Consider the following 20266-nt stretch of genomic DNA (forward strand, 5'->3'; position numbering starts at 1 on the left):
TCTAAATATGTCCCAGTGCTAAGGAAAGAACAGGACAGCACAATATATTACTAGATATGGTGCTGTTCTCTATCCCTCTTAAGCACCACAGTGCAGCAATTTTAGTTGGTGTGCTGCATTGTGACTTTTTAGTACATTTTTACATAAAAAAAGATTGTTTTTCTGAAATCACTCTGTCTTACTTTCGCTGGTCTAAATCTGTTCTGGGTTTGATTTTCCGTTCTTTCCAGATTATAAATACTTTCCTAAAACTACTCAAAATAAGCATGTATTTTCAATAAGTGATCCTTCCCCTTTGTGAGATAGCTAAGTGCACTTTCTACTGTGCAACATTTAATATGATGTATACAACAGTAAAATAAGTTATGTGCCAACAATGTCAATTAATCAGACCATTCCTTGACAAAATGATTGTTGGCCTAACCTTTAGACAAGAGGTAGGAGTGAATGTGAGATTTCTTAAATTAACACAATGTTCCTTACTTAGATTTTGTTGAAAGGGATACTCTCTCAAAAAGTGACGGATACCCGTCAGCAATATTACACGTGCGATAAGCTATAATGCACTTGTTATATGGTGGATGGGATATCCGGTACGTTTGTGATTGAGCGCCTCAGACACCAAACTAAATTAGGCCAAGTGTTTTTAATACAATATTGAAATGTGCATTCAAAGCGGATCAAATTTGGATAAACACAAACACCACATTGTAAGATCATAAGAGAAGTAGCTTATTTTGACCATGGCCCCCCTCAATGTGAACCCAGTGCCAGATGAGGCACAAGCTTTGCAGCATCGAACAAATTCTCGTGCTAATGATCCATCTGAAGCCCAAGTGAGCATTCCTCATTCTTTTTTGGTGCTTGTCCGTAAGTAGGTATCATTTTTCATTCTAACACCCTTACCATGCACCTACCTAAGGTTAAAACTTTGCCCTTTAAAGTCATGTTCTTTGTGCTCTGGCAGTTCTATTCCAATGGACATGTACTCCTTGATAATCCAATATGGGTTCATGCCGTTCTTAATTCCAGCACTTTGAGATCCTACCCAATGTTATCTCCCCTTTTCTGAAAAACTCTGTGACTCCCATTATAAACATAGAGCCACTATTTCTCTCCTGTATGCGCTTTACTCCTTCACTTTTTACAAGGACTCTAGACTGCTTTCTATAAACCAGCTCTCGCATTTCTAGGACTAGAGATGCACAGCAGGACGAAATAACACTCTTTGAGCTCCATAAGCCAACACGTATTTTATGGACAAGAGAACTCTTTGCCAGTAGTTGTCTAGTTTTTAGAGCTCTTTATTGATTTTAATGCATACAAATTAAAAGACTGAAAAATGAAAAAAGCAAATAAGAATGGTACATTTTCCAATACACGGAGGAAACTTTTACAGCACCCATAGATTTATTGATTAGCTGCTCCACCCAACACAGAAACAATCACTAAAAACACAGACAAGCATTAAGTAACATAAATAGAAATTTTCCTAACGGTAAGTATCACTTTGCTTAACAGGACAGTTTGGTATAAGTGGTTATCGGGTCTGATGGTTATTCTAGTGCGTTTACAAATTTGAATGACACTGTGTGATGGGACAAACGTCTATGTACATCTAGTAGGCCCTCTTTGTGTTAATTCTGGTTCATGGCTACTTGTGTAAGTCTTTTCAGAGTTTTCAAAGCCCGGTACATACACAGGCTTAAAAAACATTGATAACAATGGTTTTATCGAAACTAGGCCCAGATATATACGTTTTTTTTACGATAGATATACCTCTTCCTTCTCTCCAGGACCTAACTCAGTAAACAAACTTTTAAAGAGCAGGCAATGAGCTACTCTATTATATCACAGCCTGACTCTTAAGTCTACTAGAAGGCCACAATCCCAATCCTCCTCCATGAACAGGTCTCACAGTCTCAGCATTTTGAGAAGCACAAACTCATCCCAGGAAATGTATGTAACATTTCAGGTAGGAGATTTACCTTCTGCATAAACCTATTATACACTAGGTTCGATCAGCATTCTGGCACTTGTCTTCTACGCTAGCACATTCTTACCCACTCCCTGTCTTTTTGAGGACCTCTTAGCTTATTTTCTGTGGGGACATAACATTTAGGTGGCAAGCTTGCAGATGGAGATGGACAAAATAACTGTCTAAGTAGGTGGCTCAGTTTTTATCTTCACGTCATTTCCCTCTGCATGTGCAGGAACCGATACCAGGCTAGCTAGGGTTCAAGTATATATCAAAAAGTCTTTTAACCCATTTCTCATTTCTCTCAGAAACCAGCATTATGTTCTACCGTATCAAGGTCTTCACCTTTATGACATCCTCTGACGACCCAGATTTCCTTACACAAGAATCTGCAGGGTCCTTCTAAAGGTATTGTGGTTAATGTTGGAGAAAATCTTGCCTTACCTTTCGGGGCTAGCAAACAATTCTCAATGTTTCTAAAGGCATTACAGAGGATTCCATTGTCAGTTATCAGTTGCAATGGAAAAGCGATCTGCTTAATCATTTTTGTGGGTAGATCTAAAGATTCACAATCAATCAATCAATCAATCAATCGGATAATTTGTAAAGCGCACTACATACCCGCGAGGGTTTCAAGACACTGAAGGGAGGGGAGGAAGGGGGTACTGTAGCTACTGGTCAAACAGCCAGATCTTGAGTAGTATCCTTAAGGATAGAAGCACTTGTCACCAAGATGCCAAGTGCTGTACCAGTTATAGTCACTGAAGGTGTAGCATTTCCTGTTAGGAACTGTGGCAAGTTCAACCACGAGAAGGAGGGTTTGTTTAGAGATTTTATTATAACAAAGCTGGGCTGCAGCTAGAGGCATGTAATTAATCGTCTCTTAAAGAAAGAAAACACACTGATGATTACATCTATTTTTAAATTGGTCCCAGGTTACTGAAGATTCATGAGACGACCCTTTCCCAGATCATTAATACACATGGTGTGAGTAATCCCAAATTCTAGACTTCAATCAGGGCCGTCCTAAGGCATGTGCAAGCTGTGCCGCCACGCCAATATATATCCTTAGATACATATTTGCGTGGCGGCCCCTGGCAGGGATTTGGCGGCCTCGGGCCCCCTACCTACACTCCCTGCTCAGGGCCTCCGTGAGCCTAGAGCCGGCCCTGCTTCAATTATGTGTTACATACATTTGTAATTGTAAGTGCTGGTCGCGTCATAGTGATTTTTTCCCCTTAAACTTTTAGTCATGCTGCACAGCAGCCGGCGTGCTGTGTAACATGGCTGAAAACGTTGACAAAGAATATAGCTCACATAAGCGAGACCTTTTGCTTTTGCCACTGCTTGTTTTCAAACTTCCTGCATTCCGCAATATACATTTCACCACCTTCTATAAGAAAGATACTGGGTTAAAGATGGATACTCCTCCATTTGATGTTCCAATGCAATTTCACCATTGTTCTACTGTTTATTAAAGGAGGTTATAATATGTTCTTTTCACATGAATATTCTTATGTACATTGTCATCCAAATGTCTGTATGTCGATGAATTTTGTATGAAAAGTGACACAACATTCATTTAAAAACGCTGTGGTGACGTGCTCAAAGCATGTCTAGAGGTCATAATCACTAGTGAAGCTCAAATCAAAGAAACATTTGACTTTCAAACTGACATCTGTGTAGAGGTGAAAATATTGAGACAAGGTCATTGGAAAAGCCTATTTACAAATTTCGCAGACACATTAAAAATCACTCATCTTTGCAAGTTTACATCATGTCTACAGGATTAGCCACAAGCCATTTGCCTCTCAGCGCACCACAACTTGTGATTATCCTCAATAATTTGTCAAGTTATGCATGCCGCTTTACCATAAACCGTTAATCAGAAAGAGTTTTGGCTATAGAAAAAAAGGGAATATTATTTTGTATGCACAGAGATCAGTAATGGCAAGTCTCCAGGGACTTTTAAAATTCCACCATACCAATAAATGCCAGAGCTGGTGGCATATAGGTGGAGTGGAGCGAATCACCACAATGATCATTGAACATTGCAAATGCCACAAATGCAAATTAGAATTGGACTTGGCTTCTTGTCCATGCCTGCTTGCATCATGCTAAGGTCTACTACCTGCTCCGCGACGGCAAATAGACGCATTTGTTATTTACTTTTAGTTGTTTCGACAGAACGATGAAATGCATGGTGTCGGTGACTCAGGCTAGTATGAATGAGCACTAACAAATTATTTGGTTCACTTATATAAGAGACCGGGGATGAGGAATGTGCCACAGACTGCGACATATCTAGAGCACCCTGAAATACTGTACATACCCCAGGAGGATATGCCAGAGCCGGAATCGGAGATCACTACAGAGCAGGTAATAGCTGTCATAAGCAGACTGCTACTTGCAAAGGTTCAGACAAATGCAGAGCCGATAGCAGACAGACTCTTTGAGGCCTATCAGAAGGAAGACCTGCTAGGCACCATGAGGGAGGTCATTATAGTCATGGGACCTGATCCTGAAAAAGATCCCTCAGAACTCGCCTCATATACACCTCTGTTAAGGCTAAACATAGATACAAAGTGCTCTCCAAAATAATAGCCACTAGACTTCTTCCTAAAGTGGGGACCCTAATAAACGAGGAGGACCACTGTGGCTTTATCCTGGGCTGCAACACATTGATGAATCTTTGTTGCCTGCATCATGTCATGTCATGGCCTGTATGGAGGGTTCCCTAATGGAATGGCTTGGTGGCTCTCGATATTAAAAGGGCTTTGACTCCCTTAGTTAGGAGTAAATGCTTGAAGCCTTGACTAAGATGGGCTTCGGTCTCAATGTTTTGATCTAGTTTAAGCTCTTGTATAGGGACCCAGCAGCAAGATTCAGATCAGGTGGTATGCAGTGTATCTGATCAAGCCTCAAGTATCTATCTCTATCCTCCTGCACAAATTAGACTAATTCACTATGATCTCAGGCCTCTTCATTAATAAGCAGAAGACCTGGGATAGAGGGGGAAGGGGTGGGTGGGATACTGAGGTTTCAATGAAGTCATGGATACTTGTTTTAAAGTAGTGATGTGGGATATGAATGGGATCAACTCCTATGTTAAATGGTATAGGATACATACTTATCGCAGGTGGAAGGACATACAGATCACCCTTTTACAAAAAACTTACCTGATGGAAAGGGATGCCCAGAAGGTGCAAAGGAAGTGGAGGGGGAAGTTTTATTCTGCCAGGTACTCTAATGATGCTCGCGGAGTCTCCATATGGGTCGCACCTCAATTTCCTTTACAGGTTTCTAGCTTTAAGGTGGATGTTGAGGGTAGATGCCTACTACTGTGTGGCATGTTGGATGGGCGGGAGGTGTGCCTGTTGAATGTCTATGCATCCAATACTGACGATAGATCCATCTATCTTGGACTAGAGCGAGAGATCCTCCCTTACGTCTGGACCCCCGTGTTGTAGGCTGGGTACTTCAATTGTGTGCTGCATGGTAGCTGGGATCGCCACACCCCCAGAAACGGTACAAAGCCTAATATGACGGCTGCACTGAGTGGTGTTTTGGAACGCATGGACTGTTTGGATGTCTGGTACACATGTTATGTCCCGAATCAAGACACATATAGTCGCCTTGATAGGTTCTTAGCGATGTAGGACATTCCAACTGAAATAGTAGAGGTTCAGACTGGGCTTTAAGTAGGCCGGGTCTCACCGGTGCTGAGCGCCGGCAGTTTTTTTAAAGGGGGCCTTGAAACGGGTCTCTATCGGTCTCTGTTTTGTGCCCTGGCACAGGCGGTCCATTTTTTTGGGGCTGCAGTGACAGCAGGCACATCGATGTGTGCTTCTCACTAGTGGAGGTTACGCCATGACGTCATGCCAGGTGAGCGTTGTAGGGGAAGGGAAATCCTTTAAAGAGAGTCCTTTTCTGTCTGGATTTCCCTTCTCTTTTTGAAACTCAGGAGCAGCAGCATTTAAGAGGAAACTTTTTCAATATTATATACAACAAGTCATTGATGCTGCTTAAGTATCTTATGCAACTAAATGTAAATGTAAATGTGGGATATTTGTAAAGCGCACTGTTACTCTACCCGAGTGTCCTGGCGCTGTAGACCGCTGGGGAACCCGTCCTGATTTTCCCTGTGAGATGGTCCCTTTCTGGGTATCTCCAGGGTGAAACCAGGCATCCCCGGCGTCTGTGGGGGGCCGTTGTAGAGATGAGGCAAGCTTAATGCCCAGAGTTACCGAGTGTGTTCCCTGGTTAGAGTAGGCACTGAGGCGAGAATTATCGAGTCCGTTGACCCTGGTCCAAGACCCTGCCGCGTCGGGACTTGAACCCTGGTCCCGGGCCGTTCTCTGCTTACAGGTCTGCCGCCTCTAACCAGTGAGCCACACCTCTCCAACAAACATTGACAAAGCCAATAGTCTTGACTCGTCGTAGATTTGATTTCACTTGTTGTATCATATATCTGGATGGAATGACAGAAACAGCTAAATACAAGTCAGGTGGCACACCCATGCTAAGCACAGATTTTTAGCTGTGTTTTTTTGTAAGTCACGCCCTTAATTAAATTGACCACGCCCCTTTGAGAGACCTCCTAGTTTTTTCATCCCACTTAAAGCCCATGGCTCAAATATCGGGTAGATTCCTCTTGGACCATGCACCGCTGCTCTTGGAATGGGGGATCAGGTAAAGACAGGCCCATGGTGCCACTGTGGCATCTACGCCCGAGCTGCTTGGTGACTCTCAGTTCTGTGAGGAACTTAGGACAGAATGGGCGATTATTTTGGATCCAATTGGTCGACAACGGATCATAGGGGAGTAGAGTGGGATACTCTGGAAGCAGTTACCCAGGTGAAGTGCCTGTCACGTATTAGTGGTACTAGACACTGTCTGGAGAGGCAGTTGCTTTAGGAGGAGAGGCGGGTGGCAACCGTCCAACAAGACGCCCCAACTTTGGGGGACCAGCGAGAGTCACTTATTGACAACCTGGAGGACGGTGGGGGAGACTTGGGATAGGTTGGACCGACGAGTTGAGAGAGACTATCGCCAACTACTTCAACGGGAGGCAAACAAATCGGAACGCCTTTTAGCATGGTTACTTAAAAGGGATCGCCCACCCCCAGCGATTCTTTCACTGAAGCTCCAGGATGATAGCATTGGGGGTCATAGGCTGCAGTCAATCTTCTCTTGCGTGATCACCTTGCAACAGTTTATGGTGTGACTGGGGTTAGTCAACTGGCCGGGGCCTGCAGTTTCTTGGACTATCTGACGCTCCCTCGACTTATAGTGGAGCAAGCTGAGGGTCTGGAGGGGGAGATCCTGGTAGAGTAGCTGAGGGAGGTGGTATGGGAGATGGCGTGCTGCAAGGCACCAGTAGATGGGCTACCGGTGAAATAATACCAAGCATATACAGAGTTACTCATTTCCCGCTTGCTGGGTGTATCTTTGGGAGGTTCTCCAGAGAACGGGGCTGGTACTGGTATTTCGGTGCTGTGTGAAACTGCTCTTTGCTGTCCCAGTCGCACGTGTCCGTACTGGACATGTGGTGTCAGAGTGCTTTCATATTTTGAGGGGCACTGGACAGGGATCTTCCCTGTTCCCACTTCTCTTCACTTTGCTGATGGAGCCACTGGGGATTCGTCTTCACTGCAGCATGGCCGAGGGGAGTATTGAGGTTGAAGGCATTTTCCCATGTTGTCTCGTTTTATGTAGATGATGCTCTTGTTTATGCCACACACCCTGAGCAGTCGGTTGGGGTGTTGCTGCGGATCATGTCTGAATTTGGGGCAGCAAGCGAAAAAACATGCTGGTTTCCACAGCTACACTATCAAGGGCGACACCGACCGAACTCCCGGTGACTGAGCTCAGATGGGAAAGGGACCACTTCTGGTATCTGGGGGATTCAGATAGCAAATACCTCAGAGGGCCATTATTATCTCAATATAGGTAGAGTCCTCAAAGGCCTGGAGGACCCAATTCGGTTTTGGGTTTGTCCCGGACTTGTTTTGATCAGATAAATATTCCCTATTTTTCTAAACACTGTGTGGAGTCTTCCTGTGATGTATGCATTGTGCTACTGTGTGTTGCACAAATACTTTACAAGTTGCCTATTTTGATGTCTGCCTGCTCTGTGCCAAGCTACCAGAGGGTGAGCATAGGTAATCTCAGTTGTGTATCTAGCTCACCCTGACTAGAGTAGTAATTCTTGCCTTGCCTGAGTGCATACCTCGGTCAACCAGAAACCCCATTTCTAACATCACACCTCTTCTTCCATTGACCTAGCAAACATAGAAAAATATTTAACTCTTTATGGGCTGTATCTTCTACTTGCAAATGTGTTGCCTGGGGCAGCTTCCTCTTTTTTTGTAACTGGTTTGGTAAGGACCCCTGCCATTCCATCTGCATCCTCCTTGGAAATGGTGTAGTTGCACAGAATCTCTTGGATTGTCTTGGTTTTAAATATTGGAGAACAAGTGGCTGTATTACAGAAGGTGCCACTGGGGAGCAACGGCCGTTTTTGCGCCCGCTTTACTTGATATTTACTTGGTATTATAGAAAGGGGCGCAGATGCTTGTGCATCCCCCACTATAATACCAAATGTGCTGGCTCTCTTTAAGCGCCAGCGCTACCTTCAGAGGGTTTCCCTCAATTGCATAGGAGCAATGCAAATGAGGGAATTCCTTTGACACTGTTTCCTTGCCATATTACAGAAGCGGATGCAGAGTCAAAGAAGCCCACAAGAAGCGCACTGATAGTGCGCCATTTAAAAAGTGGTGCAATCTCAGTGCGCCCCCTGAGAGCAGCCTTCTGCTGGGAGTAAAGGGGGTCCCGTGGACCCCACCAGACATCCCCTTTGAAAGTGGAGGTCGGTTCCGCCTGCACTGTGAAAACACGGAGCAACTGCTCTGTGTTTTCACATGAATACGCTGCCCCCAGGCCAGGAGGCAGCGCATACATCATGATGGGGGGCATTATTATTGTTTGCGCCCGGCACACCTTTTGAAAGGTGTGCTGTGCGCAAACAATGACAATGTGTAATACGGCCCCAGGAGTGTTATCTCTAGCAGAACCAGGGAGCCTCAAGAAACAAGAAGAATCCTTAACAAACTGAACATGAACCTTGGGTTACTCTCTCCTGATGTCAGGTTGCATTGACATGTGTGCATGAATGGACTACGAGGATATCATAAAACATGAAATATGTTCCCATGTTCAGGGCTCCCATGTCCCTGATGGAGTAGGCAACACTCTATGCAACTCCATATCTATCTAAAGGCCCATAAAAGACCATCTCCAAATCGAATTTTAACTGACCAACAATAAAGAAGGAGTCACTATGTATATCAGTCAATCAGGGGGTTTATAAAGCGCGCTACTCACCATGCCATGAATTACCCCAGCATTTTTGAGGTTTGAAGATGTTAGTAGGAGTAATGCAGCACTTGGCCCAAACTTCTTACTTGAGATGCAGTGTGCACACAGTCTAACACCCTTGCGCCTGGACATGTCAGTAGAGGAGAATAAAAGTGGCCATGGGTGCACATGGCCACCAGCCCTAACTAGTGCTTTATTGTGTAGGTCAACTTCTGTTCTGCAGCAGATCTTACTGTCAGGTCTGGCCTGTCGTCGACGTCCACGATCACACGGTATGAAAATAATAAACATGATAAAAATGCATACCCATTGTGGTAAAGCATTTTGGCATCATCAGCTTTGCACAAACTGGCTTCCACATTCACATTAGTACCACTAAATACACTGTTACTGATGTGAAATTGCAATTACTATGCATGTTTCCTGAATATGGCCAATCAGGTACTGCAATCATTTTTTGAAGGGCCATGGAAAGTAGTATAGTACAAGTGAATACGCTATGGTTTTTATCCTCAACTGTACAATACAATGGCACAAATCATCAACTAAAATGTTAAACAACCTGCGCGTATCTCATAAAAAACATAAGCGAGTCTCAAGTTTTTTCACAGGAGTCCACCACCAGATCTGCCAAATGTCAGGGTTGCCAAATACCAAGCCTGCCTAGACTTGACTATGTCTCAATTCTCCTTTTTCCACCACATAACCCTTTCGTCTCTTAATCTTAGCTATGCAGGTTATTTTTAATCCCTGCTTTCACCTTTTGTCACTATTTTCCTATATTTCTCTTCCTAGTGCTTTCTCTCTTTCCAGCCTTTCTCTTGTTTGCTACGGCTCTAAGCCTGCTGATGAAAACTAAGTCCCAGTTAACAGAATTGAGTGTCTGTACCCACCACCAGAAAGCTCCAGCACAAATTAGGCACAGCAAATAGCTTGTAATCTCAGTAGGCAACAAGCATTTCTGTCGTGCAAATCAAGTTACAAAGAGCGAAACGTAGAAGTAAATTTCAAGGGACTGTTCTTTCAGGATCAGAATATCAGGGCTGAAAGGGGAGGGTGGCTGGTGAGTTCTAGAAATCACCAACTATGGTGATCCACCTGAAAAATATGCAAAATATTGTTGGAGATGGCACCCAAGGGAATGATTGCGAAAAGTGGTGTCAATGGTAGAACAGAAGGTATGTGTTCCTTTATCAATTTGTAGGTGTTTCTATACTATTTTTATTCACTTTACCTGATAATATGACATTCAAAACTTTAATTGTAAAGGTAGCAGAGCTAATGAATTCTTTCTGTGAAGATGACACACACAAACAGTGTTAACCACTAGGACTGCAAATACTCTTATCTCATACATGTTCATGCAGCCACAGATGACAGGTAAAGCAACCATTGAACAGCAGACACTAGATAATAATTTCACTAAACAGGAGCATATTGTTTTCAAAGTCAATGATGAACTCACCAGACAGCTTTGGCGTCTTGACCAGCGTTCCTTTCACAGTGCGACAATGTGAGTTATCTCCCCCACAAACTCCACACTTATCTTCCTCTTTAAGGGAACCAATTTCTTTCTCACAACCAACATGCTGTTCAAAATAAGTCACAGATCAGAACAAAATATCATGTATCTACTGTACCTAGACCAGAGGCATTACAAAGAAAATCCACATACTCCTATTTGGGAAATCCAGAGGGTCTGATTTTCCCATGCTGGATCTCTTACCATTGACACTTCCAGCTAAGGATTGTTTTACTCTGTTAGAAGCACCGGGCAAACCTCAAGAGTCACTAGCCTACAATCATTAATTAGCCATGCTTCCATTAATAATCAAACTAATGCAACAGACTAGCAAACAAAATGGCAATCTTGATTTCTTAGAAAATACTACAGTTTAAACTCTTTCCCAATTGGTGCAGGGTCAACTCATCACTCTTCATGGCCGGATACACTTTGCTTGTCATTCAGTGAAGGATCAATGTGATGTACTGGAATGTGTGTTCCCTCAATTGAGAAGAAAATCAGAGTTATATTTATCTTCATAGCCCCTGTAGTCTGAGATTACTTGGACTCATTGAAGTAGAAAATGCATCTGTTCATGATGCAAATGTGCATATCCACATCTCCTGCATTTGATTTAAATGTGGGATGAAGGCTAGAAAAGGTGGTGTGGTACATAGATGATAATAGGGAAAATGTCTTTCTACTGCACATTACAGAAAATATTTCCCAAATTGTGTTTACTCCCCATGACAATGAGGTGATTTGTAATAGATGTAAGATATACACACACACTTGTGTTCTGGAACACTTCCTTACCACACAGTCTCCCCGGGCACAGACACTGTAGGGCTCCTTGTAGCTGCATTTGGTTCCATCATGGACAACCTGATTCATAAAAACCACATCCCCTGTTTCCTTAGACTGGCATATCAGTTCACACTTCTGGGCATCTGCAATGAGGAAATACATGCACAGTTTTAACAACGCTTACACATACTAGTAGTTGTGTTTGTAGTACACAGCTAGAAATGTTATATCTCTGACAGGGCAACAAATTAAGCATGTTGTACTAGGAAACACCCCTTGTCATAGACTATAATTATAATATGTATATTATGCACATATTTTTCTTCTTGCCACCTTGTTTACTGTTGTGTTTTTGTTTTTTCTCTCCCTTCACACGTTAAGGCTGGATAACAAATATTCTGTTCAAAATTGAGCACAAAATATTCTTAAGCTTCTGTGTACAATATCGAACAATCGCTTATAATTCATGATTTTCTTTCTTACCGTTTTTATCGATTAATTGAAAACTGGAAGTGGATAATATCTGCTGTCAATTAAGATTTAAAACTTTTAAATGTTCAGCACATTTCACAGTTTTAAAATTCTAATTTAATGGGAAATGTATGTGTGTGTGTGTGTGTGTGTGTGTGTGGGTGGGTGTGTGTGTGTGTGTGTCACTGATCTCACTCAAGATGTGAAAAACCTTAAAAGCAGACATGGGCCTGTTACACGCTTAAGTGATGGGAATGGATCATGGTTTCACCACGTAGGAGGAGAAAGTGGTGGAGTTTAAGGTTGCGCACTCAGATCTATAGCACATCAAGCGGAAGATGATCGATTTGGAAGACTGGTCCCATTAGGACAATATCAGATACCATTAGGTGCGGAAGAAGATAGAACAATCGGATGCACAGGCCTTCCTACTCAAGTTTATCCTGTGGGTGACTGGCTTATCTTTCACTCCTCCTCTTGAAATATCATACAGGATCCGGAGTCGGCTTCCACCCTCCGATGGGGTGGGGGTGGGGGGGAACGGGGGGCAGGCCTCGCCCAATCATAGCCTGCTTTCTGCAAAATGTTCCCATGCATCAAATCCTCCAGGAGGCATGCAAATACGGTCCTTACGAGTTAGATGGTGGCCAGATCCACATAGTTGCTGACTTCTCTCCAGACACCAATGTTAAATGGGAGTCTGCTGGATCTACATCCCCAGCTGAAGAAAAGGGACATCGAAAAAAAAGGGCTTGTGGAACTGCCCATTATGTGGATCACCATGGATGTGCGTGCTAGGGACTTTCATGAATCAGCTGACCTAGCTTTCTTCCTGAACTCACTGGGTGACTTGTGCATGGACGTTATTCCTCTGCCATCTTAGAAGCTGAGTGGCCCTGCTGCTGCTGGAAATGACCCTCATCTAGGGGGATGCCCACATGATCGACCCTCGTGGAATCAGCAGGAGTGAGAGAGTTATTAAGTCGGTGGAAGAACTTGCTGAGGCAGATATCAGAGACAAATCCAGGTCAGCCCTAAAACCCTTTTTTTCAGTGCTTTATACAGCGCAAACTTGACCCAAACGTACCAGAGCGCTGTAAATGAGCACCAGTTGTGTTAAAATGGACTCATTTATTTTTGTTGGTCATGGAGAGATTAAGTGATTTGCCCAGAATCACAGGATGTTGAGCCACCCTGCTGAGACTCAAACCCGGTTCAGCAGCTTCAAAGTTGACCGCTCTAGCCATAAGGCCACATCCTCACCCTTGTCTCTGCCCATTGGTGGCTTTGCCATAGCCCCAACGAACTGTCTCATGAATGTTGCCAACTTGAGACTCTGGCCTGCACGCCATGTGAGTTCCATGTTCCATTTGTGCAGCTTTCTGTTTGTCCTTTCTTCCTTTTTTCTTCTAAGCTCTTCTCTCTCCCACTTTGACTTTTTACCTCACTGCCCCCTCACCCCAGATCTCCCTTCCTCCCTTTCTCACCTCAAACTCTCTTCCCTTCCCTCTATTTTGCCCACTTCTGGGATGTATGCTCCTTGATGCACATGCTTATAGAAGTGAGGTATAGTTTTCATGTCTTTTTTCCTTTGCTGTTACCACAGTATTATGAATGATATTGTTGTTACCATTGCTTCCAAGACTTGTTTCGCACAGCCATTCTTATTTGCTCCCCCAACTGTATTCTCTCCTGCAGTTCTTGGTCCTGTTCTCCTCACTCTCTACCCCCCCCCCTTGGTTTCCCCGCATGCAGTGCTTTGATCCTCACCCTGTGTCCCGCCCAGTCTTTCCCTTCTCGCCCTCCACTTTCCTCACCCAGCTTGTTGTTCTGGTTTAGCTGCGGCTGCCTTTTGGGTCTCGCCTTTTGAGGATGGGTGCCCCTCTCTTGCCATTGTCCATGGTTGGGGACGACTAGGTTTCCCTTTCATTTTTCATTTAGTTTTCTTTACTTAGGAGTCCCACAATGTTATCTCCTGTGTAGAGCACCCCAATGTGCCCCTCCTGCTTAGCGCTGCCCGCCCTTCTAGAAGAGTATTTACAATGCCCCTGACGCTGCCATATACCCCTACCATTTCCTCATCCTGTGCATGGTACCCTAACTGGCTGCAATAGGCTGTGACCCATGTAATTTGCTTCCTTGTACTTCTCTGATGACTTAACTCCACAGCCATTGCCCCGCACCACCCCATCCTGTTTTTTCTGTACAGGTGTTGGCCGGTAGTGCCTTTGACTTCCTACGCTGTGTGCTTTCTCATTAGCTCCTATCCAAACTTCTGCTGACCTCTTTCTATTTCTTTTGTCTCATCTTTTGACTACGGCAGTTATGAACTGTCTCCTATTGGGGCGTGACTTGGCTGCCGAGCGGAATGGCTGCCTGAAAGCGCAGCTCCGCCAATCGAGCGAATTAATCCGCCATAAATCCGCTTTTACTGTCACTGGGGCTCGGACCCCGTACCCATTAAAACCTGCGGAGTATCCCGACCTCGATCTGCGACAACTTTGCTGCAGTGCACTTCAGTCTTGGGAGAGACCTGGCACCCTGCTCTGAGGACGCTGTGAGGCCCACTGGGACGCGGAGCGCCGGGAGCTCGCGCTGCTGCTGTCCGACCGGAAATAGCTGTCAACCCGGCAGCGCGTGAACGGATTGTGCCGCTTGGTGGGTTGTCGGGTGGCTTTGACCGCGCCCTTCGACCGGCGGACTCCTTGGGGCAGGATCTGATGGCCGTGACAGCGTAAGCCTCCGTTCCGGACGCTCGGCTCGAGGCGGCCGAGTGGTGTGTTGCGAGCAACCGGAAAGTAAACTGCCACGAGCTCCCGAACGCGGCGGAGGACGAGGAGGGGCCTTACGACCACCTGCACACAGTGAGTGGACATTTGAGTGTGCTGCCTGACCGCTGCTAGCTATGCTGACAGATACGTCCCCAGAACCACGAAAACGAAAAGCGACACCAGAAGCGGGTAGGGGGAGACTAGGCGCGAACCGCCATTTTGTCCAGGTGCCTCAGGCTGAAGCGGCAGCGGATGGAAGAATTACTCGGGGCAAGACGTGTAGGCCCGATTAACTGCAGTGGCAATTTGGATGGACATCAGGGTCATTGCTGTCGAACTGTGTGGGAAATACTCGGCGAGACACCTTAGAGGCGGCCGTTGCGACGTTGAAGAAGATTACACAGTCACTGAGTGACACGTTTGCTAATTGGGGAGGCCTATTGTGAAGCCCTATCTCATTGCCTCAGACACGAACTGTAAATTGCCACACTAGGGTCTAGCGCTTCGGCCGCTGCCTAACTGCATAACCTGATTGTCTGGTGCAGACGGAAGAGAGGTGGATCCGGGCAGCTGTAGGTGAACGCAGCGGAAGCAGACATCGCCATGGGTAAGCCAGACACACGACAGCCCAGAATCACGTTTGACAAGACGACTAAGAAAACTCCAAGCCAGGACACACCGGAACAGGAGTCGTCAGGTGAGGCCCAAACTGTGCTGCCGGCGGATGACATCAAAGCCATGTTTCAGGATTTGAAATCGAGTCTGCAAGGCATAGATGGCAAAATGGACGCATTGGCTGCAAGGATGGATAGCATGACGAGAAGGATGGACAAACAAGAAGGGGTGGTCGGAGTATTGGAAACGCGTGTGACAGAAACGGAGGAATGTCAGACAGACCTAGACAAGAAGCTGCGAGGAATGGACAAAGTGCTGTCCCTGATACAAATGAAGAATGAGGATTTGGAAGCGAGGTCCAGACGAAATAACGTTCGCATCACGGGCGTGGCAGAATCGACAGACATTGTGAATATGGAACGCTACATTGAACAGATGATGAAGGATCTATTTGGAGAAGGACTGTCAACCATGTTCCTGGTAGAAAGAGCACATCGCACGTTGGGTCCAGCGCCCAAACCAGGAGCCCCACCACGGCCCATTCTGGCCCGCATTCTGAATTATAGGGACAGAGACTCAATACTGCGATTGGCACGCAACATGGTGGATTTGCAATACAAGGGAAACCGGATAGCCATGTACCCTGACTTCACTCTCCAAGTACAAGCGGCCAGGCGGGAGTTTCTGCCCGCGAAAAAGGTGTTCCAGCAGACCGGCACAAAATACTCCTTAATTTACCCGGCAAAACTGAGGGTGCAAGGACCGGGTAAACCCACTTTCTTCACAGACGCGAAAGCAGCCTTGAAATTTGCTAAGCAGCTTGCTAAGGTCCAGAAAGGACTATTGGAGGCAGAAGAGCGGGGGACTACTGAGCAGCTAAGTGATGTTGAATAATGCTCTGTATTATTGATTGCAGCACTGCTAGTAACGTAAATATATGCTGACTGCTTGAGTTGGGGGATACAGTACTAAATGTTCACTATTTCAGATCCCCGATCACAGGTAAATGCTACTTCGTTTGGTTTGAGGTTTGGGGGTCCTGGAGCACACAGGGTCAGATTCACGCTCGATCGCCCTGTCAAAAGTACAGGGTTAGATGGCACATACCTGCGTACACCGAGGGATGACTCCCAAAGCATGGTTAGCCCATCTACTATTGTTGTTATTTGGTTCTGATGGGGTGGACAGAGGGGGGGTAAATGCACGACCTAGTTGGGGGGTTGGAGCGGGTGGGAGGGGAGGGGCGGGGATTGGTTATGTTTGGTTTACACTATTAACCTATGAAGGCGCTATGTTGCAACTGTCACCGAGGATTGCTCGAAGGGTGGTCACTGACACAGACGCGGTATACTCGTGGGAGGGGTGGTTGTGGGTACCTTTACTATTGACTGAGGAGTCGGGGCCTCTGAGCCACCGGCGGACTACGTTATGCACTCTGATGATCCGCTTGTTATGCACCTTCATTGTTTGGTATTGTTATGGAGGCTAGGAACAGCTTAAAATCTTGTGAGACTACAAACCCTGGTGTGAATGCCGCAATGTCATCGATAAAGTGCTTATCATGGAATGTGAGAGGAATGAATGACAGGAGGAAAGCAAGACTAGTACATGCCTATCTGTCGAGGAAACAAGTGGATATTTGTATGCTACAGGAAACGCATTTGCATACCAAAGATGCCACACAGCTCAAACACACTAGATGGGGGGAGATAGTACATGCCCCCTACTCATATTATGCCAGAGGGGTGACTGTCTTGATCCGAAGAGGCCTACACTGGGTGACACACCAGGTGTTAAGGGATGAGGATGGTAGATACATACTGATGCTGGGAGTCCTGTGTGGTGTCCAGATGTTGCTGGTGAATGTTTATGGCCCCAACAGCGACAATCCTGAATTTTATGAGAGATTGTGGGATAAAATGCGACCGCTTGGAAATGCGGCGATATTGTGGGTGGGTGATTTCAATGTAGTGCTGTCTGATGCTGTAGATCGACAGGGCACTGCCCGGGAACACCACCCGAAGGCGGCTGAGGCACTGGGGGGCATTATCATGGAAGCATCCCTGGTTGACTCCTGGAGGCTGTTACACCGGAATATGCAAGCGGGAACCTGCATTACGACACACAGGGCCGCATGGTTGAGACTTGACTACTGGCTGCTGTCCAGGGACCTTCATGCTTCGGTCTTAGAAGCTGTACACTTGCCAAGATCGCTGTCAGACCACGCTCCGGTGGGAGTGACAATTGCTACCCCCTCACAATACATACAGCCGTTCAGCTGGAGATTCCCGTCGCAGGCCTTACTAGATCAGGTCTTTAAGGAAGAGCTGAGAGATAAACTAGAGGAGTTCTTTACACTCAACGAAGGGACTGTAGAATCGCCTGGAACGCTTTGGGAGGCCTGCAAGGTGGTAACCAGGGGGCACTGTATGGCGCTCAAAACGGGAGTGCTGCGGTCCATTAGAAACACGCTAGACGTGCTTGAGAAAGAATTGGCAGCTCTGGAGGGTGTCTTAACCAGATCGCCCACTGCTGGGGCCCGGGCAGACTTCAGGGCAAAACTCACCCAATATCAAGAGGAAGCTGAGAGGGAAGTGAAATTCTTGCATAAATATGCTCAGGCTAGGCGCTATGGGGAGGGAGACCGCCCTGGAAGAACGCTGGCCTCTATGCTTCGGAAACCTAGAGGTGCGGAATATATTTTGGAACTGACCGCTGAGACTGGTGAATCTGTCCGGACGCCGAGTGATATCTTGCACACTATGGAAGTTTATTACGAGAAGCTGTACACCTCCAGAGTGCAGCCGGAAGACAAGGTAATCACGGACTACCTGGACACGATAGCGCTAGCGTGGTTCAACAACGGGGCGCGCGAGTACATGGATCTTCCAATAACGCAGGAAGACATAGGTGGGACCATAGCTGGCATGCCCTCGGGTAAGGCGCCTGGACCTGATGGTCTCACAGCATCATTCTATAAGGAATACGCAGACATCCTTGTCCCCAGGTTACACAAGGTGTACATGGAAGCGATTGAGGCTGGGAGCCTTCCCCGTCTCTTCGTGAAGCCATGATCATTACACTCCTAAAACCAAACAAGGACCCTACGTGTCCGGACTCGTACAGGCCGCTGTCCCTGATAAATCTCGACGCCAAGATTTATGCTAAGCTTCTGGCGGAACGACTGAAACCAATGCTGCCCCAAATAGCACTGTCGGATCAGTCGGGATTTGTGACGGGCAGATCCACCTCGCACAATCTGCGCACCCTGTTTGGATTACTACATTACCTGGACCCAGAGGTCCAGGCAGCAGCTGCCTTGTTGGATGCCACTAAGGCTTTCGACTCTCTTGAATGGAAGTTTCTACAGGCGCTGTTCACAAGAATGGGGTTCAGCAAGTTATTCATTCAGAAAATTTGCATCCTTTACAACTGCCCTACGGCAAGAGTAAAGGTAAATGGGCAGGTTTCGCGGCCAATACAGATCACTAGGGGGACCAGGCAGGGCTGCCCCCTATCGCCACTGTTATTTGCCATCGCCACGGAACCGCTAGCGGCAAGACTACGACAACATAACACCCAACGAAGTATTGGCTTCACCTCCAGGGGGCTACTAGTGTCTCTCTACGCAGACGATATAACAATCTTTATGCAGAACCCAGCGGAAAATTTTGACCCTCTCATGAGGGAACTAGTGCGGTATAGTGGCTTGACGGGCATAAACATTAACTGGTCTAAATCCACAATGCTACCCCTGACAGACGGCACGGCTAAATGTCATACCGAATTCCCCATCACTTGGGTAGAAGACGAGGTGAAATACCTAGGAATCCACATAAGTCGCTCGATACAGGACCTGTGGCTTTTAAATTATGGCGCTGCGGTGGAATGGCTCGAGACCAAGGTAAAAAAGTGGGTAACCCTGCCGCTAGCCCTGACGGGGCGAATAGCCATAACAAAAATGGTTATATTACCAACATTTCTATACTTCTTTGCGAACATACCCCTGCCACTTACACTTTGCTTCTTTAAACGCATACGCTCCGCACTTCTGGAACTGGTATGGGCGGGAAAACAGCCTAGAGTTCAGTGGAAGGTGCTAACGCTGCCTTTCCGTCAAGGAGGCCTAGCGGCCCAGACTTTGAGCTATATGCTTACTGCGCCCAGGCCCAATACCTGCACTACTGGCAGCACCCGATCCCATATCAGCCACACGTGGCGATCGAGAAGGATGTATCGGCACCCACCCCCTTGACTACGATGCTCTATCGTAAATTCAAGCGTTCACCGGAGGATGTAGACACGGTGGAAACAGTGAGGTGGGCCTGGCAAAATATAGCGAAGCGGGCAGACATTACTGAATTATACGCCCCATCCATGCCGCTGGGCGGCAATCCGCTGCTAGGGCCTTTACAGGACACGGCAGTGACAGAGAGAGCGCGCAGATGTGGTCTGTCGGTTGCCAGTGACCTTTACCCAGACGACACATTCGTGGCGCTGGAGGATTTCTGCGAATCTGAAGTGCCTACGGCTTCTGAATTGCTCCTCTACTACCAACTGCGAGCGGCATGTAAGGCCAGATACCCGATGTTTCCGGCAGTGCCACCATCGCTTTCGGCGCTGGAGGACATATTAATTAATAGCTCCTCGAGCAAACTGATTACCAGGATCTATAAAATAACACAGGACACGGCGCCGTGGATACGACCTAGTTCGAAATCGCAATGGGAGGCGAGGCGG

The 20266-nt window shown here is 46.3% G+C and overlaps 1 protein-coding gene across 1 annotated transcript in view; it reads right to left on the reverse strand.

Moving 5' to 3' along the window:
- ADAMTS14 (ADAM metallopeptidase with thrombospondin type 1 motif 14) overlaps positions 1–20266 on the reverse strand; it is a 602768-nt gene that overhangs the window by 119232 nt on the left and 463270 nt on the right. Inside the window, exons 13-14 of the mRNA XM_078640432.1 lie at positions 11679–11812; positions 10824–10947 (exon numbers count right to left, since the gene is read on the reverse strand). Of these exons, the coding sequence (XP_078496558.1) occupies positions 10824–10947; positions 11679–11812 (258 nt within the window). The remainder of the gene's footprint in view (positions 1–10823; positions 10948–11678; positions 11813–20266) is intronic.

Source organism: Lissotriton helveticus, chromosome 5_1 (assembly GCF_964261635.1).
Source record: "Lissotriton helveticus chromosome 5_1, aLisHel1.1, whole genome shotgun sequence".
NCBI classification, from domain to species: Eukaryota; Metazoa; Chordata; class Amphibia; order Caudata; family Salamandridae; genus Lissotriton; species Lissotriton helveticus.